At 49.0% G+C, this 24,085-nt stretch overlaps 1 protein-coding gene across 1 annotated transcript in view; it reads right to left on the bottom strand.

Moving 5' to 3' along the window:
- rgs7bpa (regulator of G protein signaling 7 binding protein a) overlaps positions 1-24,085 on the bottom strand; it is a gene marked incomplete at its 5' end in the record, with an annotated part of 109,059 nt that overhangs the window by 10,279 nt on the left and 74,695 nt on the right. The window contains 2 exons of the mRNA XM_084322614.1: positions 7,209-7,353; positions 9,600-9,730. Coding sequence (XP_084178740.1) covers positions 7,209-7,353; positions 9,600-9,730 — 276 coding nt within the window. The remainder of the gene's footprint in view (positions 1-7,208; positions 7,354-9,599; positions 9,731-24,085) is intronic.

Here is a 24,085-nt window from a genome sequence, read left to right as displayed (position 1 = left end):
ACAGCAACAGAATTACCGTTTTGAATATTGTGGTTTTAGTTATGTCCTTGTGATGGGACACTGAATCCTTGCGTTGTGTTCAATACAGCCCGGTGAAGTGACGGAGATGGGGATTGCTGTTTTTTCATCTGTCACTTGACCCTTTCACTGCCACACTACAGAAAGTTAACCCTTTACTATCACACTACCGACGGTGTGATAGTAAAGGGTTAACGTAAGGTTATGTATATAACCTAGTTATATGAGTACTGGCTAAGCGTCCCGCTCTTAAGCCTATCAAGATATACCTCATCTCATGTACCTATTGTACTCCATCAACGAAGAAAACAAGTACACCCACACATGCCGGGTCCCGCCCCTATGGAGGCGTAGCCTATAAGACAGTAGGCATGGTCACCAAACACTCTTCCTCGCCAAAAATCCCGTTTCCAGTAAAAGATCCCTCAAAAGGGAACTCAGGGCCGCTTAAGAGCGGGACGCTTAGCCAGTACTCATATAACTAGGTTATATACATAACCTTATGTTATATTATCGTACTTGGCCATCGCGTCCCGCTCTTAAGCCTATCGAGATATGGGGTAGAGCGGATGCCAGGCCCGACAAATGTACCCCCTGAGGACCCGTAAGCCCACATCAAGGGGTTGGGGAGCCCCGTCACCCCATCCTTCCTAGGGGGGGCGCAGTCAACTCCACCTGAGTGCGAGCAAGAGGGAACTAGAACCCCTTGAACACACAGCACAGGCGGAACCACGTGTGACCTAACACACTGTGGCCCATGCCCACACACTCCTGCTACCCTACCAAAGGACGGGAAGCAGGAAAGGCCACAGACCCCAGAACCGCCTGGGAGACAGAAGCCCCGGTCATGTCCATGAGGTAAAACCTTACAAAGGGACCCGGGGAGGACCATGAAGCTGCAGCACAGATGTCCTCCACCGAGGCCCCACCCAGGAGAGCAGCAGAGGCATCCACCCGACGAGTGGAGTGCGCCCTGACGCCCCCAGGGGGATCCAGCCCGGCCAACGTGTAGCAGAGGGCAATGCCCTCGCACAACCAATGGGACAGGCGCTGTTTCGATAGTGCCTTACCGGCACGAGAACCACCGTGACAGACAAAAAGTTGATCGGTGACCCTGAGGTCCTGAGTACGGCTGAGGTAAATTCCCAAAGCACGGACCGGACATGACAAGAGAAGGCCCGCATCTAACTCACTAGCGTGAGGAGGCGGATGAAAACGCCTGAACCACAATATCCCTGGAGCGGAAGTACTCCGGATATTTTTAGGCACGAAGGCAGGATTAGGCCGCAGAGTGACACCGCAATCAGAACGAAAGACAGGCACTCTGGTCGTACCGAGAGAGCACAAAGCACACCCACGCGTTCAGCGGAGGTGACGGCCAGCAAGAACGCGGTCTTGAACGACAGCTGTTCCAACGGCGCTTGCTCAAGAGGCTCAAACGGGGCCAAGGACAACCGACCGAGGACCAATTGAAGATCCCAACTCGGAGCCAAAGAGCGTAGTACCGGCTTAACGCGTCGAGTGCCAAGCAGGAAACGCTTCACAAGAGGGTGGCTGAACAAGACATCCCCCTCAAATCCCTCATGATAGGAGGATATAGCTGCTGCATATACCCTCACCGTCGAAGCCGACAGTCTATCAAGGAGAAACTGGAGGTAACTAAGGACAGCATCCAGGGGGCAGGAGACTGGGTCCCGGCCCCCCGCCTTACACCACACTTGGAACATACGCCATCTGCCTGCGTAAAGCGCGACAGTGGAGGGAGCATGCGCATTCCGGATGGTATCACCATCAGGATCAAGAACCTGCGCCCCTCAACGTACCCGTCCCAACAACTGACCTAACAGATGTATGGGGAAGAATCCCAGGCGGCACGGCATCGGTCCCAGACCTGCCTGGCTATGTCCGGACGTAATCCCCACCCGCCAGGATGAGGACCGCCCAGCGACAGTACACCTCTACCCACATTCACCCTGCCGGGGATGTGGGGAGCCCTCAGGCCACGCAGATGGAGGACGCCCATAGCCAGCCGCCCACCGCCTGGTGCAGACGGGGGGAGCGTACTCCTCCCTGTCTGTCGATATACGACACTGACGTCGTATTGTCCGTCCTGATCAACACCGTTTGAGGACCAGAAGGACCGCTTTCAATACCAACACATTGAACGTAGCGCAGACCGGGCAGCATGGTTTGCCAGCTGCCCCCTACTGCGTTGGCCCGACGCGTCACCAGCGAGGGAGGCGTCGGTGAAAAACGTGACGTGAGAAAGCGCCGTAACCGTCCTAGGACGGAACCTCCCGAGCGTGTCGACAACACGCTCTGAGAGGGATGCCCATAGCACTCCAACCGTTGACTGGGAAGAGGAGTACTCTACTTCCAGTCTACAGCAAACCCCAGGCTGGTAGGGACCTGCCTGGTATGAGACCCGACGATCCACCTTGACCGCGAAGGACCAGAACGTCGTCAGGGCAGAATACACTTCGTAACCCTTGACGACGCAGAGGCCCCAGTGCGGCCTCCACGCACTTGGTGAAGATGCGGGGAGCCAGAGAAAACCGAACGGCAGCCTCTGGTACTCATACGCTAACCCTGCAAAGGAAGCGTAGGTAAGCCCTAGGATGGAAGATCGGAGATGGGAAAACGCATCCTACAGGTCTATGGAGGAGAACCAGACCCCCACCTGACAGTGTTCAACAGGTAGGAGACGATCCAAAAAATGCTGAACCTTCCCATGGGACAGGTCCAGCATGGGTCTGACACCCCCCCCTCCCGATTTCTCAGGCACCAGAGAACACCGGGAGGAGAACGCCACAACGATGGCTTGCTTCGTCCACAGAGATTGGATCTCGTTGACCAGAGCTGTCACTGCTGGTGACCCTGACAACGGGTGGGGTTGTGTAAACACAAGTCCCCGCCTCAGCGTTCTCTCCATCCACCTCGACATATGGTACTGCCGTAGTCATATGTGATGACACTCCCAACGCACCCGCCGCCATGTGGCGCAGGTCCGCCAGGAACTGTAGATAGTTGGCCCGGTCCCACCCGCTGTGCGTAGCCAACCCTGGACCCTTGCGAGCAGAGCGTTCCGTGAAGTCGGGTCGGAACCTGACACTACCCACGAGGCAATCGCACCCAAGGGGGGACCCCGACAGAAAGGGCCGGTTTGATACGGGGGAAGCTGACATCAATCTAGGTGACAAAAGCCCCCCCACTGAACACCCCTCCAGAACATGCTGAGGAGTTGTTCTGCAGCCGGACATGCAAGGCGTGAGGACCCCATGGGTTCCTACACACCGTAGCCCTGCAGTGATATTACTACCACCTAAATCACGCGCACCTCTTCATTTCAGACCACTGCTGATCTCGCGGGAGTGGGAGGTACCAACATGATACCTGGCCTGGCGAAGGCGAGGCCGGGGAAGCCCGCACTGTGTGCTTCAAAAGGTTTCGAGCCCCCCTGCTGACAACACTTATAGTTGACAGACGTAACACCAGGCTCAACCAACACAGCTTATGGTGTGGGAGCCGCTTGACAGCACAACATTCTCACGGACAGACCCAGGCTCAGCCATCAACTGGGTGTCAGCCCCTGTCCCCATGAGAAGCGAAAAGTGGGGCCGCCCCCGCTTCAACGAAGGCACGCGGCCCGCAGCCAAAGGAAACAATCAGAGCCCCCTTTTTCCGCTGGTGTTGGGGGAGGGAGTGATCGGAGAGCGGGCTGCTCGCGCCAGGACGGCGACGGCTTGTTGTTCAAGCCGAGCCCATCCAACATGGCCGATCCCTCGGCCGCCAAGGCTGTCGGCCTTGTGGACACCTGTCGATTCAACGCCCAGGATACCTCTGGCGGGGGAAACATGGCCGCCTGTCGAGGGCCTCGTCATCGCCGCTGACGAGGCCGTGCTCTCTCTTCTTCTGGCTGCACGGTGTGAGGCGGTGTGGGGCCTAGGACAATACCGCCCGCGCTCCAGCAGAAGACCAAAATCCCCTGCGGAAAGGGGAACCCTGAACGGTTATAGCTTGCGGCTAGGTCAAAGCTAATAACGTCAACAACCTCCGATGTGTCGACGTCGGCTGGCCCTCAAGGCCCCGCCACCAGACACAATTTTTTTGATAGAAAAAACAGCAATTCGAACACAGTTACTAATCGCTGCCAATTCCATACCATGGCGGTACAGGCTTTAGCAGCCCACCAGCCATTCGCCAGGCCGACCCACCTCATGGCGTCGGCCGGGCGGGGCACTGTTTCAATATGTCAAAAGCAAAGGACTGATGTTAACACGGAGCACCATTGGTGGTTGCAAACAGCAACCTCCACTGTGGTGTGCACCATGAAGGGGTTAAATGAATAAAAGAACTAACACCACAAAATACTGTAGAATGAGCAAGCCCATATACACAACGTTAAGGGGAGGCGGACCAGAGAGAACCAGTCCCGCATTCATTCATAATATTCACAACAGCACACCAGCCCTAGCTTAGCCCGTTTACCCAAAAGGTAAACAAAGCCCCCCCCGCACTACTCCCCCAATAGACACCGATTGACCGTCAGCAGGAATGGTTGAGAGGAGAGAAAGCTGTAGCATAGACAGACATTCTCGTAGCGGAGAGACAGAACAAAACAGTAGCCCACTACACTACTATAGCATAGCGTTCAACGCTACTATGGACAGAAAACAGTCAGCTGAGCCATAACACGGGCCGACGCTAAGTCCCGTCCTGCAGTAGTATAGATCTACTGCCACCCGCCGAGCCTCAAGCATCGGCTTCCGGGTGGAAACCCCGTTCAAAGCCCCGCCGGGGCACAGGTTTAACGCTACCTGGCTAGGCCTACCTAGTCATGGCACACCTTGTTGACAACCCATTTACCCGTAAAAAGGGTAAAATAGGACTCAGCAAAACCCCCACATTAGCTACCGACTGACCTTCATTGATGAACCGGTCAAGAGGAGGGAAAAGCAGCAAAATCCCACGGCGGAGACATTAGAACAGTGTAGCAGTAGTGTTAGCATATAGCATTAGCATTAGCATGTAGCGTTAGCATTAGCTGTTTAGCAGCACGCTTCCAGGATCGTTTGGAACCCGTCCACTGCAGTGAACCGTTCACCAAACCATCCCGCCCCTGGCGCCGACACACAACATGGTTGTGTAACAAAACAAACCAGCATTACTAACACTAACATCAATGCCTCTGATGACACAGGGCCTAAGTGTGTACAAGCTGGCCCGATAGCCAAACCTTGCACGCTGATCCTTGGTCTGCTGCCATCAGACGAGGAAACATCAACATAGGCCCGACGTGTCGCTGAAACATGCCCCGAAGATTCCAGGGGTAAGCAAACTTCCGGTAACTTTCAACATTACGCAATTTCTCATAATCTTTTCATAACAACTAGTTTACATAAGGTGCACTGCGACCGTTATGATGGAAACGAAAATAGAGGAAGAGTGTTTGGTGACCATGCCTACTTATAGGCTACGCCTCCATAGGGGCGGGACCCGGCAGGTGTGGGTGTACTTGTTTTTTTCGTTGATGGAGTACAATAGGTACAGAGATGAGGTATATCTCGATAGGCTTAAAGGGGAACTCCAACATTTTGGGAAATTAGCTTATTTAACATCTTCCCTGGAGTTAGACAAGAAGATACATACCTTTTTTGTCTCTGTGCGTGCATTTTAGCTTTGGGAATAGACGCTCCGTTAGCATAGCTTAGCTTCATCACTGGAAGTGAGGCAGGACAGTAGCCTTACAGTGCCTTACAGTGTATTGCAAGGTCTGACATTGACCAAACTTGATATGCATGACCTTGGTGGGCTCTAGGTCAACTCCTGAAAAGGGGGTCAATGTCAGACTTTGCAATCAAAAGTTAGGGGGCTAATAACCCTTGCCATAATTTCAGTGCGCCCCCTAACTTTTGATTGCAAGGTCTGACATTGACCCCCTTTTCAGGAGTTGACCTAGAGCCCACCAAGGTCATGCATATCAAGTTTGGTCAATGTCAGACCTTGCAATACACTGTAAGGCACTGTAAGGCTACTGTCCTGCCTCACTTCCAGTGATGAAGCTAAGCTATGCTAACGGAGCGTCTATTCCCAAAGCTAAAATGCATGCACAGAGACAAAAAAGGTATGTATCTTCTTGTCTAACTCCAGGGAAGATGTTAAATAAGCTAATTTCCCAAAATGTTGGAGTTCCCCTTTAAGAGCGGGACGCAATGGCCAAGTACGATAATATAACCTTCTGTAGTGTGGCAGTGAAAGGGTTAACCGGCTATTGTGTGGCAGTGAACGGGTTAACCTTCTGTGTATTGTCGCAGTGAAAGGGTTAACCGTTTGGTAGTGTGGCAGTGAAAGGGTTAAGCTGTGATCAACACAACGCAGGGTCCTCCATGACGTCACTGGAGGAGGACATATTCAAACTCATCAAATCTCAATAATAACAACAAGTGTGTGAAATTACAAAATAAAATAAATCAAACACAGAACACAATTAATTAAATCGTATGAACATATTTTAGGATCACATGTATTATTTTCTTATACTAGTTTAAAATAGGAGAGTAAACATGCCGACATGTCATTCATAGCCGTATCAGTAGCAGTAGCCCACTCTCTCACTCCCTCTGTTTCTCTCTTTCTCTCACACTTTCTCTCCTTTCTCTCGCTCTCTCTTTCTCTCTCTCTCTTTCTTTCTCTCTTCTTTCTCTCTCTATCTCTCTCTCTATCTCTATCTCTATCTCTCTCACACACACAAAAGGTTATTATAGTTGAACACAGGTAACACGAAAACTAAAACGAAGTGTGAAATATCTTAGACTGATATAAAAACTAAACAAAAGCTAAACTGAAGCAATATTGTGTACAAAACTAACTACTATAAAATACAAGTATACAGAAAATGCTTTAGTCAAGTGTGAGGAGGCATTGGTGTTTGTACACAATCCCTATTCTGAACTTCTTAAATCTTGCCTGACAAATACTCCCATTTAAAAAAGAAAAAATAAACTAATGCTAACACCGACACTAATCAAAACTAAACTGAAACTAATAAACCCCCTCTCCAAACTAACTGAAACTAAACTGAAACAAATTTAAAAAAAAAACTGAAAGAAATTATAATAATTACTAACAAATGAAAAGTCTAAAACTATAACAACTCACACACACACACACATCTTCAGCTCTCTACCTACTTCTCTATGTTGTCTATGTCGGTGGCCACCAGCCAGCAGAGTTGAGGGCAGTCGGTGGGTGACGAGGACGTGTCCTCCAGGATGGGGATGTCTGAGCTCTCCTCCGTCTTACTGTCCACCCTGGGAGGCCCACAGGAGTCCTTACCTGGAGCACGCACACGCACGCACACACGCACGCACGCACGCACGCACGCACGCACGCACGCACGCACGCACGCACGCACGCACGCACACACACACACACACACACACACACACACACACACACACACACACACACACACACACACACACACACACACACACACACACACACACACACACACACACACACACACACACACACACACACACACACACATTTAGAATCTTTATTTATGTCCACATAAAGACAATGTTTAAAGGACACAAATATTATCAGTGCACTTGTACATTGTGGGTTATTCTGATACATTCGTGCCCAAATTGGCAATGGCAACCAAAGTTACACACACACACACATGGATGATGAACCTGACAATCAACAGCTCATGGATACAGATAGCAGCGTCTTCTCCAAATTGCGCGACTGCCAATAATATCTGACACTGAGCAGTATCTTGCTAACTGTTTGGAATTCCCTTCGGAAGACCGGCCATCTGAAGGCCTCTAACACCCAAAAAAACAAACACAAATGCTTACTCTTGCGTGGATTAGCACATTACAGTTAGACCGTCAAACAGGGGAGGTGCAGAGGGTGCATACCTGGAGCACGACCTGAGCACGGGGACATACAGCTGCACCCTTTAGGAGCGGACACAAGCCGCAGAGCAATCATCGTAGAACCACATCCATCATGTATCACTGTTACAGGTATCGTTCAAGCTAGCAAGGCCTTTCACTTCCTCTACCTAACCCGGGAAACCTGTACTTCAACCCAGGTTTCAAACCACGAGTCCCGTGCTGCCGGCATGAAAGGAAAGCACTACCGAACAAAAGCCTGAATCAAGCGCACCCAGTTGATTTGGCTGAAGGGCAGAGTACTGAGTTTCAGTAAACATTGCACTCCAAACGGCGAGCACCTTTCTGTGTAAACAACACAGTCAAACCTTCTGGGTCACATTCCAGAGACCTAGATTCCCAAAACTAAAAATAGTGTAAGTATCTAGGCCACACAGGACTCACACCCACATCCCACCTCAGCCCCTGGGCACGTAGGCTCTATATAAAGGGCCAGTTCACCCAAATACAAGGCCAGTTTACTTTATACATTGTTTCATTATTTTACCTTGTAAGTCAAAACTTGAAATAGTCTAATTTAACAACTCTGTTTGGTCTAAAGACCCAATCCGCCGGCGGACCGCAGATGACATCACGTCATAAATCAATCTCTCCAGACTGTATGACATAATGTTGCTTTTCTTTTTTTGCCAAGAGTAAAGACCCCAATCCTGTCAAAACAGCAGTCATAGTGTATATTTTCAACAATATGTTTGTTTACCAATAGGTTAAAGTGTTAATATCAGTTTTTGAAATGCATTTATTTACAAGCGATTATCCGCCAATTTGGTTTGTAGTAGGGATGCTCGATATTGGCTTTTTTACCGATACCGATATTCCGATATTGTCCAACTCTTAATTTCGATACCGATACCGATACCGATATCAACCGATACCGATATATGCAGGGTTTCCCCCCAAAAAAACTGAATAATTTCAGGTAATTAATAATTTCACTGGATGCATTCAAAAGGCTTTCTAAATGTAAGCATTATCTGTGCAAAATATGATAATTAAAAAAGTAAAAATTAACATTACATATCTCTTGTTGTTGAATTAAACCAACATGCATACTTTTGACAATAAATAAAATAAGAATTGGTTCTTACTTGCTTGCCTGGGTAAATAAAGGTTAAATAAATGTAAAAAAAAAAAAAATTTGATACCGATATTTTCCGATATCATATTTTACTGCCGATATCGGCCGATAATATCGGTCGGCCGATAATATCGGACATCCCTAGTTTGTAGTCACACTCAATCACACACACACACACACACACACACACACACACACACGCACGCACGCACGCACGCACGCACGCACACACACACACACACACACACACACACACTCACTCACACACTCACTCACTCACACACACACACACACACACTCACTCACTCACTCACTCACTCACTCACTCACTCACTCACTCACTCACTCACTCACTCACTCACTCACTCACTCACTCACTCACTCACTCACTCAATCATCACACACACACACACACACACACACACACACACACACACACACACACACACACACACACACACACACACACACACACACACACACACACACACACACACACACACACACACACACACACACTCACACACCTGTACCTTTCCGGTGCAGCAGCAGGGAGCCCAGCAGACAGACGGACTTGAGCATCTCAGTGATGTACATCTCCAGACAGCACTGCAGCTGGATGAAGAGCCTGCAGATCTCCGGGTGGATCTCCTCCTCCTCCGGCCTGCAGGGGGAGTGAGAGGGGAGGGGAGGTGCTACTTATTAAAACTGTGTGGAGTCCATTGAAGGATTGATTGAAAATTGTATTAACAGATTGCAGAATGGGTACAATACAGTACGGCTCAATACACACAACTGCTAAGAGGATGCAGACCAGAGAAAGTCTTTCGTCTTGTTTACATCAGGGTCCCCCATTTTCAATTCATCATGACATTTATGACATACAAGACATGGCACCACAAGCTAAGCTATACCTCACCATATCTACACTGTACTGTATCTGCATTGTATAGACTGTATATATACTGTATATATGTATATTGAAAGTTTTTGTTTTGTTTACACTTGTTTACGTACTTGACTTTCTATTTTATACTTATATTATACTATTTTATACTATCTTGTTATTTTATCTAACACACTCTCAGGAGCAAAACAGAAATAAGCATTTCATGCAAAAGTATTCTGTATTTCTGTATGACAACTAATAAAGAAACTTGAACTTGAACTTGAAACTTGAAACAAATATACAGTACTGTGTGAGAAAAAGAGATCATACAAAAATATATACATCCGAAGGTGAAGAAACTGTACATTGGAGGGGGTTGGGTATTTACCGGGGCCAGTTTCGACTTGCAGCCTCCCATAGGTGCTCTTTGAGAGCCGTTTTGAATGTGGGTAGTGATTCACATTCCTTTACAGTTGTGGGTAGGGCGTTCCACATTGATGTGTCATAATTGCGAAACGTGTTTAATCCCTTGTTTGAGCCAAATCTGGGTTGAACATGATTTGTGGAGCTCCCTCAGGTGTTGCGGTCGTGAAATTCAATGACCTTTGGGAAGTATTTTGACATGTACATGGGTACCTTAGTGGTGTAGTGTATCTTGTAGACCAGGCCCATTGCAAGTTGCTGTACTCTGTCGTCTGCTCTAAGCCATCCTAGGTTGTCAAAATGGGCAAGGGTAAGGTGGGTTTTAGGAGTAAGGCCTAGCAGTAGTCTGACCAGTTTGTTTTGTGATGTTTGTAATTTTAGCGCCTTTGAGGTGCTTTGGTACCATGAGGTGCAAGCATAGTCATAGTACCCTTGAATGAGTGCTCCTGCCAGAGTCTTCAGGGTATTCTTGTTTACCAGAGAGGAGATCCGGTACAAGAATCTTGTTCATTGGTTGACTTTTTTTGGATGCCATTTTGTCACAGGAAAGATTTGCCTCTAGGATGGAACCCAGTTATATTATTGTATAGCTTACGCTCTGCTCTATTGGAACTATCCCTTTATCCAGTCTAATATTGAATAATTTTCTCCACATGCACACACCCATCTGCCTGGCCACACCCACATCCGCTCCTCTACATAAGCGGGGTTGTGGCCACACCATCAGCTCCTTCCCTATTTTCACCACTGAAAAAGTGCCTGTATACACCACTTTAGTTTAGTGCCGAAATAGTTATTGGTGAAGAGGAGCTGCGTTGACATTATATCTTTGTTTTCTCTTTCACTATTTTTAGAGGAAATACAGCGATAATGTCTTCGCCACCGGAGTGTCTTGAAGATGATGATCATTCTGACCTCCACCGGCGCTTCGCATTAGGGGCGCGCGTCGCTGAGCAATCCCCGCCGGCATTGTCTCCGGCTCTGCAGCTGGACACTATGCTTGGGAGGCGGTCGGCTGAGTGGGGGCTGACGGCCTCTCTGGGCGGGTGATGTTTTTTGCGACACGGGCGCCAGGTGTGTCAGTTGTGGGGGGTCAACTGCACAGCTTACGAAGGTCGGCTCCAGGCTAGAATCATTTTTGCTGCCCCTTAGCGGCGTGGAGGGGGTTCTAGTCTGATGCCCCACAATAACATTAGCTCCTCCTCAGTGAAGTCGTAGCTTTGTTTTTCCTGGGACCGTGATTCCGAATCTGCGGTTCAATTCCCCGGGTCTCTGGACAAACGAATACCCTCTGCCGCCGTGCTGGCCCCGCTTTTCAAGATGAAAAACACCCGGTGCGAGGGAGGTGAGCTTGGTGTTTCTCAGGTCGGCTGCAGCCTGCGTACAACGAGGGGCTTGCTGCCGATACCGCTGTGTCTGGTAAACACCGTTCTGAAGAGGGGCCTGTATTGCTTTTTCTCACGTTGTGCAGCTTTCAGTAGTAGCCACTTAGCTTGCCACTGCGTCAGCTGGCGGCTGCGCTCGGCTGGAAACGTTAGCTTGATGCTATCAGTTAGCCTAGAGCCAGCTGTTTTGCTTGTGCTACAACCATTAGCGCTAGCCGTGAGAATAGCGGGCCCTGGCACTCTGACTACGACGTCATCTCTGGCAGAAGATGTCGTCGGGCCTGCGCAAGGCTGCGCAAGGCTCTGGCCATTGCCTCTTCTGGGCTTGCCAGCGAGAGGCCAAGTCAAGTCAAGAGATTTATTTGTCACGGCATACAAGTATACAATGAAATGCGGGGGGTCTTGCCCGCAACGATGTGCAAATAACATATAATATAATCAACATTGTGCAATAAACAAGTAACATTGTGCAATAAACAAGTAACATGTTAGGGCATATCGGTATATGTACATAAGTTATTTACAGAGCATGGAGGACATACTAGGTCCTTTGGTAGTGTCTTTCTGTACATGCTAATTTATACAATCTCCGGTTATACTATACTATTTTTAAAGTGACCTTTCCTTAGTGGCCATAAGTGTGGGCGTGTGCAGCATGAGTGTGTGCTTGCTCATGTTAAAGTGGCTGCTAGTGTGTGAGCGTGTACAGTGTGTGTGTTGTGTGCAGTGATGCCACAGATTACTTGTAAAAGTAATCCGATTACTGATTACTGATTACTCCTTTAAAAAGTAATCCAAGTTACTTTACTGATTACTTGATTATCAGAGTAACTTAGTTACTTTGAAAGTAACTAGGTTACGAAGTCGTCGTCGTTCCCCCAACAGTTTTTTTAAAACGCTTTATTGAAAGTGCATAAATTGTTTTTAACTTGTTTCTCTGCACATAACGTAAATTGTTAAACTAGTGCTTCAGCTTCTGTACCATCAAGTATGGTAAAGCAACAGTCTATGATGCTCACAGCATTAGAGCAGCCAGCCAGTGGTTTTACAAAACCAGTGTATCCATTCACATCTAACAAATGCAGGCTGAACTATTCAATTATATCAACTGTAACTATTAAATTGTTTTTATAAATGTCTCTCTATAAACATACAATCAGTCTCTCTTTAACATGTAAATTAACTGTAAATCTGGCAAATAAGAGCTTTTGCTCTGCCACCATCAAATATACATTAATCAATAGGGAAAGAAACAATCTCTCTCTTTTGCTGTTTGGCTGGCCTCCGAGTCCTCCTGTACCTAGTCGAAGCGTCGTAGTGTTGTGATTCCAGATGCTTTCAATGCGATTGGATGTGCTGTTTTTAGCGGTAGACAGTATTTACGTTTAGGTCGCTTTCACATATAGTTTTGGAGGACTCGGTGCGGTTCTGGGGGTGAAGTTGCAACATTGTTGCATTCTTCATTTGGTTCGCCTGCTTTCACACAATGTCATGTATGTTGTGTATGTCATAAATGTCTATATGAATTGAAAATGGGGGACCCTGATGGAAACAAGACAAACGTCTTTCTCAGGTCTGCATCCCCTTAACAATTGTATGTATTGAGCCGTACTGTATTGTACCCATTCTGCAATCTGTTAAATAAAGTTTTCATTCATTCATTCATTCAGGCGGACCGAGACCTTCTGAACAATGTCACGCGGTCGAAAAGGGCGCTTGTCTATTGGACAGTGGAAATGTGTGTGTGGCTGCTGCGATCCCGTGTGTGCGCGCGCGCGTGTGTGTGTGTCTGTGTGTGTACTGCGGAGATCAGCTGTCTGTGTCAGATCAGCGGAGCCGATTTTTGACATGGCATTGATCCATTGTTCTATTGAAGCACATTACCACCATCCTCTCGCTAAACAACTTGTAGACCACGGTGTTTTTATGAGTGCCCACAAGTAGCTGTTTTAATAATATAATAAGCCGCGCGCCTCGGTAATAATAATAAGCGTTTTTTCTTCCTGTAAGCGTTTTGGGGTGGAATTCTCAGACGAATGCAACGGAGCCCAGCTGTCACACGATTGGCGCATATGTCACATGACGTGCTGTGAAGACCCGCCCTACTCTGCCTCTGATTCGCAGACTGTGGATGGGGAATGTGATTGGGCCAAAGCAGAGTCACTCACAGACAGAGAGTCCAGTCACGCCGCGAGCCACATTCTTGTGTAACCCTTTCACTGCCACACCACGTCACTCCCAAATAAGAAAAACAGCTCAAAAATGTATTTTTGACTGTCGAAAACGAAATAAAATACTGCATTCCGCCTGCATTATGAATTTATGATGAGATAGTAACGAAATAGTAATGCACAGCCACTTGGACAAGTAACTGCAATCAGATTACTGGCTTTTAAAGATTAACGCGTTAGATTACTATTTTCGGGGAAAAGTAATCAGATTACAATAACGCGTTACTTAGTAACGCGTTACCGGCATCACTGGTTGTGTGTGTGCTCATGTGTGCTTGTGTGTGGAGAGTTCAGTGTTCAGGGCTCTGATGGCCTGGGGGAAGAAGCTGAGCCGAAGTCTCTCTATCCTAGCAGCTGGTGTTCGCAGGCGTCTGCCTGACCTGAGCAGCATGAACAGGCTGTTGTTGGGGTGGTGTGGGTCTTTCATTATTCTGCAGGCTCTGGATTTGCACCTCTTGTTGTATAGAACCTGCAGGGGTGGTAGTGCAATACCCGTGGTACGCTCAGCTGAGCGCACCACTCTCTATAGGGCCTTCTTGTCCTGTGCCGTGCTGTTTCCATACCAGGCAGTGATGTTTCCAGTCAAGATGCTCTCTACAGCTCCAGAGTAGAAGGACTGGAGTATCTTCCCAGATACTCTGAACTTCCTTAACTGTCTCAGGTGGTAGAGGCATTGCTTCGCCTTTTTTACGACTGAGTCTATGTGTGCTGTCCATGTCAGATCCTCTGCGATGTGGACCCCCAGGTACTTAAAGCTGCTCACCCTGTCCACGGTAGCCCCATTAATCCTCAGTGGTGTGTGTGTCTCCTGCTGTCCTCTCCTATAACCCACGATCAGCTCCTTGGTTTTACCAATGTTCAGGAGCAGGCTGTTGTCCTGGCACCAGCGTTCCAGTACCTCAACCTCCTCCCGGTAGGCCTTCTCGTCGTTGTCCGAGATCAGCCCCACCACCACTGTGTCGTCCGCAAACTTCACTATGGAGTTGGAGCTGAACTTGGCCACACAGTCATGTGTGTATAGTGAGTACAGCAGGGAGCTCAGAACACAGCCCTGGGGGGACCCGATGCTCAGGGTGATGGTGTTGGAGGTCTGACCCCCCACCCTGACCGCCTGGGGCCTTTCACTCAGAATGTCCAGTATCCAGGCGCTCAGAGCGGAGCTCAGACCTAGCTCAATCAGCTTGTCCACCAGTCTGGTTGGGACTATGGTGTTGAACACTGAGCTGTAGGCAATGAACAACAGTCTCACATTGCCCCCCTTCTGACGGTCCAGGTGAGAGAGGGTGCTGTGCAGTACTTGGGAGACCGCATCGTCAGTGGACCTGTTTGGCCTGTATGCAAATTGCATAGGATCCATATCACTGGGGAGGGAGGCACAAATGTGATCCATGACCAGCCTCTCGAAACATTTCATGGCCACAGAGGTGAGTGCCACCGGTCTGTAGTCATTGAGACCTGCTGGGGAGGGTTTCTTTGGTACCGGGATAATGGTAGACATCTTGAAGCAGGCAGGGACCACTGACTCCTTCAGGGATCGATTAAATATGGTGGTGAACACAGGGGCTAGCTGGTTAGCACAGGACTTAAGTATGCGTCCTGTTATTCCATCTGGGCCAGCCGCCTTTCTGGTGTTCACCTGCATAAATGCTCTTCTCACACTGTGTACCGTCAATGAGAGAGCGTCCCCGCCCCCCCGCGGATGCCCCCCCCCCCTCCACAACAGCCGGCGCGCCAGTGACGTCACTAGCCGTTGAGCTAGCAGCGCCACTGTTTGCACCAAACCGCACGTAGAAGGTGTTGAGCTGGTCCGCAAGGGAGGCATTGTCGCTCCCCATTGAGGGGGCGCTGACTTTGTAGTCAGTTATCGTCCTCAGTCCCTGCCATAAGCCTCTTGTGTCATTCTGTGCCATTTGTGCCTCCATCTTGTCAGCATACGTCCTCTTAGCAAGTTTAACAGCCTTGTGCAGAGTGTAGACCAGGGGTGTCAAACTCATTTTCACAGAGGGCCACATCAGCATTATGGTTGCCCTCAAAGGGCCAAAGACCGTATAAATGTTAATGTAATTTAAAATAAATGTAGCTACTCATTTACATATTGTTAAACATGTTGTTTCTGTATTTATTACTTATTCAAGTTATACATATTGCATTATGCATTTACATAGATGTAAAAATATATGTTATTTTAACAAATAATTTTAGTTTATCAGAACCCCATATTACTCCATGAATCAATGGTCAAACCATGCAAGTAAATAACAAAGAAGAAGATCATCAAATACAAGCTATGACATTAAGTTTGTTCAAAACCTTTTTGTCACAGTCAAGAGGGGCAGAACTAACAACTGAGCTGCAAAGAACACGTGGGACAGATGTAGCAGATGTTACAAAAACAAATGGCTGCACACAACCTTGCAGAGGCCATACATCCAACTAATGGAAGATAGTTTAATTAACTTTAATTAACAGATTGCAGAATGGGTACAGTACAGTACAGCTCAATACACACAATTGTTAAGGGGATGCAGACCAGAGAAAGACTTTCGACTTGTTTACATCAGGGTCCACCATTTTCTATTCATAATGAAATTGCTATTATGTGTCTGCATGAACACACAACTGTAACTGTACTCAAAAATAACAAAATAAGGGTTGTCTCAGTTCACAACTATATTGGTCAAGTTTTGGGTGGGACTTGTTTGCGTCCCTACAGCTTCTTATTCAATTGAGCGAGATGCTCGGTTATGTCACACAGCCAGTTTGCATCTGACAGTTCAGACAATATTTCTTCAACCCTTTGTTACCTATTCCGCTTGGATCTTTTTTGTATTTTGGGCTGTAAAATTGTCAAAGAATGTCTGAGGAGTAAGTGCTTTTGGCTTTTTTCCTTTGTTACTTCATCAATACCTCAGATGTTCAACATACATGTATTATGATTAATGTTAAAAAAAAAAAAAAAAAAAAAAATCTTTTTTTTTCAGAGCTCTTGGGGGGGGGGGGGGCACATCAAATGACGTGGCGGGCCACATTTGGCCCGCGGGCCATGAGTTTGACACCTATGGTATAGACTGTTGTCTTGTACTCTTCCATGTTTCCTGACTCTCTGCCAAGGTTATAAGCAGTGGTGCGAGAGTTCAGAGCTGCTCTGATAGTACTGTCCACCCATGGTTTCTGGTTCGGGAACACCCTCGCCTTCTTTGTGGGGACAATACTGTCAGCGAGTGTTGTTATGAAGCTCACAACGGTGTCTGTGAACTCGCTGACGTCACTGGTGCTTCCCTCGAACATTCCCCAGTCGACATCATCGAGTGCGTCCTGAAGCATGGCCTCTGATTGGTCGGTCCATCTTTTTACCTCACGTGACACGACGGCGTCACGTGATCTTTGTTTGTAAGCAGGGACCAACAAGATGGCGGCATGATCCGACGTGTTCGTCGCTCCCGCTAATGGTGGAGCCGGTACAGCCTTGTATCCGGCTCTGAACGGGGTGTAGCAGTGATCGAGTGTATTTCCTCCCCTTGTGGAGCAGACGATGTGTTGAAAGAAAGACGGCATGACTTTTTTCAAATTCGCCTGATTGAAATCCCCGGCTACAATCATGGCCGCGTCTGGATGCTTGATCTGATGTGTGTTTAGATGGTCGTGTAGCTCCGCCAGCGCCCTGCTGACGTTCGCTTGGGGAGGGATGTATACTGCAGTCATGATTACTGCAGTGAACTCGCATGGAAGATGGAAGGGGCGACATTGGATCGAGAGGTGTTCCATGTCGGCGGAGCATGAACGGGAGAGTATCTGTACCTCCTTAGGGCTAGTCCAGCCGTTGTTGGTCATAAGACAGACACCCCCGCCGATGCTCTTCCCGGAGGCCTCTGTACGGTCCGCTCTGAAGATGGTGAAGGAGTCGGAGGGAGAGATGCTGTGGTCTGGAGTCGCTGGTTTCAACCAGGTCTCCGTGAAACACAGGATATTGCAGTCCTTCATCTGTCGCTGGAATCGGACCCGTGCTCGTAAATCATCCATCTTACTCTCTAGCGAACGTGCATTCGCCAGGAAGATAGATGGAATAGCCGGACGGTAAGCAGATCTTCTTAGTCTTAATCTGATCCCGCTCCTCTTCCCTCTGTGTTTCTTCTTTGTCCTGCCGCCTTTGTCTCCCGCGTTGTCTTTGTCCCGTCTGATCTCCGTTGGCCAGTCTTGGCATGATAAAGTGTCTCTAAACTCCTCTTTGAGTCCGGAGTTTAGGTCAATAAGTGACTGGCGGTCGTATGACTTCCCCGCCAGTGATGTTTCGATAAAAAAAGTAGTAAAAACAAACATAATAACAAAAAATTTGCACATTCGTTGCTGAGCAAAACCCACGGCGACTGAATCGGGTCGCGGCTTCGTCAACGTGGTGGACCAACCTGTGTTACGGCCTTTCGTCCTGCGTTGATTGGTGCAGGTAAGATGTCCATTGGACATTACCCCACTCTTCCTTCCTCCCCCTGCCGAATGTTTTGGTTAATAACAATGTCTTTGTTTAACAAAACATATGTTACTTCACTACATTTGGAGATACGACATGTGGTGTGAAAATTGTCTTGGTCGCTTTTGTGTTGTGTGTGTTCATGTAACGTTTAGACAACGTGGCTGAGCCCACAACAGGCTGGTTGTTACCCTACAATGCTGTACATAGTGGCATATGATCGAGGGCCTGAGTCCCTCTCTTAGCTTGTTATTCTTTACTTGAGGGTAATGATGAAAATAACAAGTGGCAAGTTTTTTTCACACATAAGCAGTGCTGTTGGCGTCGTATCAGGGGTGATGTGGTGAGGGGGTGGGTGAAATTATTCCCCGGTTTGCCCCTGCCCCCCCCCCCCCCCCCCCTCCCCTCAAATATGATTTTGTTTACAAAATGTGTGTTGATTCACTATATTTTTGGGGATACGATGTAAATCCCTCAGCTTCTGCTGGGGTTGTGCTCTTGCTTAGAGAGAGGCAATTTCTCGGAAAATTGTTTGGTCGCTGTTATGTAGACTTAGCAAGGCCTGTGACCAGCACTTAATCGAGGACTTATGTCTTCTCTCATCATAAAAAACGGCGTTCCTCTTGCAGTAGTGAGAGTGAACTTTTGCTCTTTTTTATTGTGATAGAGGGTTGTGTGTATCGTGTTCACGTTAAGCAAACGTGGCATTGAATCCACAACTGGGTTAGGTGTTGGCCTACAGAAGTTTACAAGTGTAGCTCTTGTACCAAGGCCTTTGGCCCCTCTCTTGGTCTGTGTTTTTCTTACTTTAGGGTAAAGGTGTAAAAAATGCAGGTGGCAAGTTCGCACATGAGCCTGAAGCCATGTATAAAGCCAGTTTTTGCACAGACAAGGTTATCGTCTGTGGCTGGCGTGCAGAATGTGAAGCTGTTACCCTAACAGGGCCTAACAGGTATAATGCGCTTTCATGTAGCACGCTACGACTGGTGTCATGGCTTTGCTTTGTTGTTGCATCGTATCAGGGGTGGGCTAATAAATCCTTCCCCCCCCTTTACTGATTGGCCGGGAGGTGGGACCTCCTGCCTGTCAGTTCCCTGTCGGCTGAGGGGCAGCGCGTCACAAGGAGGGGGAAGGGGGGGGGGGGGGGGTTCCCAGGTTCCACTCCATGTTAGGATGGGTGGGTCACAGGATTTCCCCCCGGCCATGGGATACGTCACTGGGCGTGTTTTCCTATTGGCCAGGAGACGTCCGTGAGGTTACAGGCTCTGTGCTGCAGACCGCTGTCTTTGTCAAAGTTGGATGATGCGATGCATTCGAAAACTGTTAGTTTTCTGCTCTGCTCTCTATTACAGTGTGTATTGGGCCGTTGGTCACTTGGCCCAATTATTATTGCATGTATCTTTTTCAATTGTACTCACGTAGAGGTCTCTCTGGGGGAACTTCTGTCTTCCCCTCTTATGTGAGGAGCAGAATTGACGGGGTTGCCCTCAGACGCGTCATATAAGGCCCGTGTCTGTGTCTTATTGACCGGCTTCCTGCTGCTCGTCCCGGACAGCATGGAGGGAACGTTGTCTGGCGTTTCTTATTAGAATTCACCATTGATGTGTTTCGGGTTCTTGACTGGCCCTGGGTGCTTCCAATGTGGAACCACGTTATGGGCCGGCACGCCTTGGTTGCCCAATTCATAGAAACTGCGTTTTTTATGCGGGCGACTAGGAAGGAGATTTTGTATCTCTACCGAGCGCCAGTGCACTAGGTTAGACTCTATGACTCACGTGCATCTCCGGGGGGAGATGACGGAGTAGATAATTACATTGGCGGAGGGGTCTCACGCCCATGAGGTGGGCCGCCAGGAGCAGCGCATTCACGTTCTGTCCATCTTGGTGGCGCGCTCTGTGATGTTTTAGATCGACACGCGTACCTACCCCCCTCTTAGGACTGGGGATGGCGGCGTGACCAGGACGCGGGACTGGTTCTGGTCGCACCGGACCAGGTCAGTTAACCCGTTGTCCGCCGAGGCGCAGATCTGCTGTTCTGGTACCCCGAAGGACTTTGTGCTTTTCCGGGGGGAAAATGCCGGGTCGGTCCGGGCTTCGCGGGGATTGATGTTGTGGATGTGTGTGTCATATGTATTCCACTACGACTTGCCCATAACAGTGACATGGTTGGTCCATACTGTGTTGTACCTTGCGCTGTGTTAGGGGTCATGGTCCTTCTCCATTTGTTTCACACCTCCCTCCCCCTGCTGGGCAGGGATGGGAGGGGGCTGTCAAGGTGGTTGCTGTCAACCGCTCTAGGCACCCCTGTGTAGGTCCCGGTCCGCCAGGCCCAGGTCCGGACTCGTTCTCGTCGACTTGTTGGCCTGGGTTAACCCTTTGAAAACTGGAACACTTGTACTGTTTGTATAGCCTGTGTATACGTGCACTTATGTTTCTAAGTTTTCTTGGTGGGTTAAGGGAACAACCACCTTGGGCGGCTACGTGGCGTAGTGGGCAAGGCGCCCGCCACGAATGCGGAGACGCTGGGCTCGCCTGTTCGAGCCCAGCGCTCCACATTGCTTTCAGTTTAGCTGGTCGTTCATACTAATACACATTGGCCGTATTAGGGGGTGGGAAACTGATGGGTGGGGATCGGGCGTTGTGGACAGCGACTCCCACAGGTCGGTTGGTGCGCCTGCGCAGTAGAATCAGGAAGTGTCGGGGCCAGCGTGAGCCTCCCACGCATTACTCCTCGCCACTGAGAGATCGAGCTGCGCAGGTGAAAAGATGCGACTGCTGTTACCTCAAGTACCGGAGGGAACTTGTGCTATGTATGACTTAGTCCACATTGCAGCCGGCTTGTGGGAGGCAAGAAACAGCGTTCGTGACAGGGGAGGGTTGAATTGGATGATACGAAATTGGGATGGCAGAAAATACAGAAAATGAGAGAAAAAGTGGATAAAAAAAAAAGGGAACAACCACCTCCTATTAAACTAAACATAGGGAGGTGGTTGGTTCTCCGGTGTGTTGGTAGCAGAGTCGACTCTCGGGTTGAGGCCAGGCTTGACCCCGTCTGCCCGAGAGTGTGCCCCCGCATCTTTCATGACGTCTGCCAATTGTGTCGGCCTCTCCTTGAACCTCGACCCCGCTGGAGGGGTCGGGTTTGTTGAGGTCATGACATGGTGGACAGCATACCGAACACCCCTGCCGCCGGGTACTGTTCTTACAGTAGACCCCTTAGGCGTCTGTCTAGTCCGCAGTGCTCCAGGCACAGGTCGAGTTCTGGCCTGTTGCCTGGATTGAGGGATCAACCCCCTTTGGGGGTTGTCTCCGCGGCGCGCAGTCTGGCCCCACAGTATTGTGGGGGGGTAGCCTCTTGGGGCTTACGGCCATGCCAACCTGGACACGACCGATCTCGTCAGATCTCGGAAACTAAGCAGGTTCGGCCCTGGTTAGTTCTTGGATGGGAGACCCCCTCTGATTTAGGCCCTGTCCGATACGCTGGCGATGTGGGGGGTGGTGTCACCAGTGACTGTCTGGTGGGGTCCCGATGCTACGGCATCGTTGACCTCACCGGGCCCCCTTTTTCGGGGGGTCCTGGCCCTCAGGTTGTTCCTAGGGCTGGGTCCTCCTCCGCGCTCCGCTGCTACGGCCTTGCCACAGGGTTGGGTTCTTGACCTTCGACCCTGTGATGTTGGGGACTGTGACAGGGGTGTTTTGCTTCCCGTCCGTTCCCTGGTGGCATGTGGGATGCGCGCCTGAGTGGTCGCGGGTCCTTCTGTGTGAAGGTAAGTCCCACGGTCTGCTCACCCTGTGCGTTTGAGCTGCTAAACCCTCTTCGCACAGTCGGATCCGATTCCCTCTCGTCCTCCTCTAGGGGGGTCCAGGGGGCTCGTGTCCTCCCCGGTTCTGATGGTTGTGGGGGGCCTCAGCGGGTACATCAAGCTTCCGCTCTGCTCAGCTCCTGTGTTCCAATAGAGCAGAGCGTAAGCTATACGATAATATAACGTAAGGTTATTCTATAACCCTAGTTATATGAGTATAGCGAGCGCTCTGCTCTGACTCACTGAGGACCCCGTGGTCTTCGCCTTCGGTGGTGAAAGACTTGGGAAGGAGCTGATGGTGTGGCCACGACCCCGCTTATGTAGAGGAGCGGATGTGGGTGTGGCCAGGCGGATGGGTGTGTGCATGTGGAGAAAATTATTCAATATTAGACTGGATAAAGGGATAGTTCCAATAGAGCGCTCGCTATACTCATATAACTAGGGTTATAGAATAACCTTACGGTATGTAATTTCATCTTTCCTTGTGACAATATTGTCATCCACTGTAACTGAGAAGCCGTCGGTCTTGCTGAGTTTGTTATTTGATGCCACACAGGATGAGGCATGATGCTTTCTCTCTCTCTCTCTCTCTCTCTCTCTCTCTCTCTCTCTCTCTCTCTCTCTCTCTCTCTCTCTCTCTCTCTCTCTCGGTTTAAAAAAGGAAATCTTCATTCTGGTAAAAAAAAATTGTAGCACATTTTTTAATGGCGAGACAGAGAGAGAAAGAGACAGAGAGAGAGAGAGAGAGAGAGAGAGAGAGCATTTTTTATTCTCAGATCCTGCTTCTGCATTTCTACACTGTTCTAGCTATTCCCAATTAAGAGTACAGTATCACCATAAAGACCTGTTAGTCATGTCAATCTGTACACAGTATGTCACCATAAAGACCTGTTAGTCATGTCAACATGTACATAACTATGTATGTGTCTGTGTGTAACACCAGCATTAGATGTGTATGTATGTGTGTGTACTGTATATATGTCCTATAGACCTGTTTCTTGTTTATAAACATACTGTGGTCGAGGCAATCAGCAATACCAACTGAGTCACGTGACTAAGCCTCCTCGGACCTGCGCGAGCTGCTGCACCAAATGATGTACAACGGGGCTCTATGGAGAAACCATGACACTCCCCTGACTAAAAAGTTGTTTCAAACGAAAACGTCTGGATGTCATCTTGCCAAAATCAGCAGCATGGCTGTGAGTGTGAGTCTTTCACCTTTTATTTTTTTTTTTCCACTTTTTCTCCCATTTTCTATTTTTCTCCCATCCCAATTTTCGTATCATCCAATTCAACCCTCCCCTGTCTTTGAACGCTGTTTCATGCCTCCCACAAGCCGGCTGCAATGTCGACTAAGTCATACATAGCACGAGTCCCCGCCAATACTCGAGGTAACAGCAGTCGCATCTTTCCACCTGCGCGGCTCGATCTTTCAGCGTCAGGGGTCTGGGCTTTGGAGGGGACCCGCCCCGGTCGCTTCCTGATTCTACTGCGCAGGCGCACCAACCGACCTGTAGGAGTCGCTGTCCACAACGCCCGATCCCCACCCATCAGTTTCCCTCCCCCTAATACTGCCAATGTGTATTAGTGCGGACGACCAGCTAAACTGAAAGCAATGTGGAGCGCTGGGCTCGAACAGGGAGGCGAACCTGTTCGAGCCCAGTCTCCAGTATTCGTGGTGAGCGCCTTGCCCACTGCACCACATAGCCGCCCTAGTCTTTCACCTTTTACATGTCTAGCTTTGGCATGGATTGATTGTTTAGATCGCTAGCATGGCTAACAAATGCAAATATATTGTAGTCCGCCCCGTTGTTCTGACCAGGA

The sequence above is a fragment of the Notolepis coatsorum genome (assembly GCF_963971535.1).
Source record: "Notolepis coatsorum genome assembly, chromosome: 10".
NCBI lineage: Eukaryota > Metazoa > Chordata > Actinopteri > Aulopiformes > Paralepididae > Notolepis > Notolepis coatsorum.
Note: the sequence above shows the minus strand (reverse complement) of the source record. Positions and strands in the feature narration are given on the sequence as shown.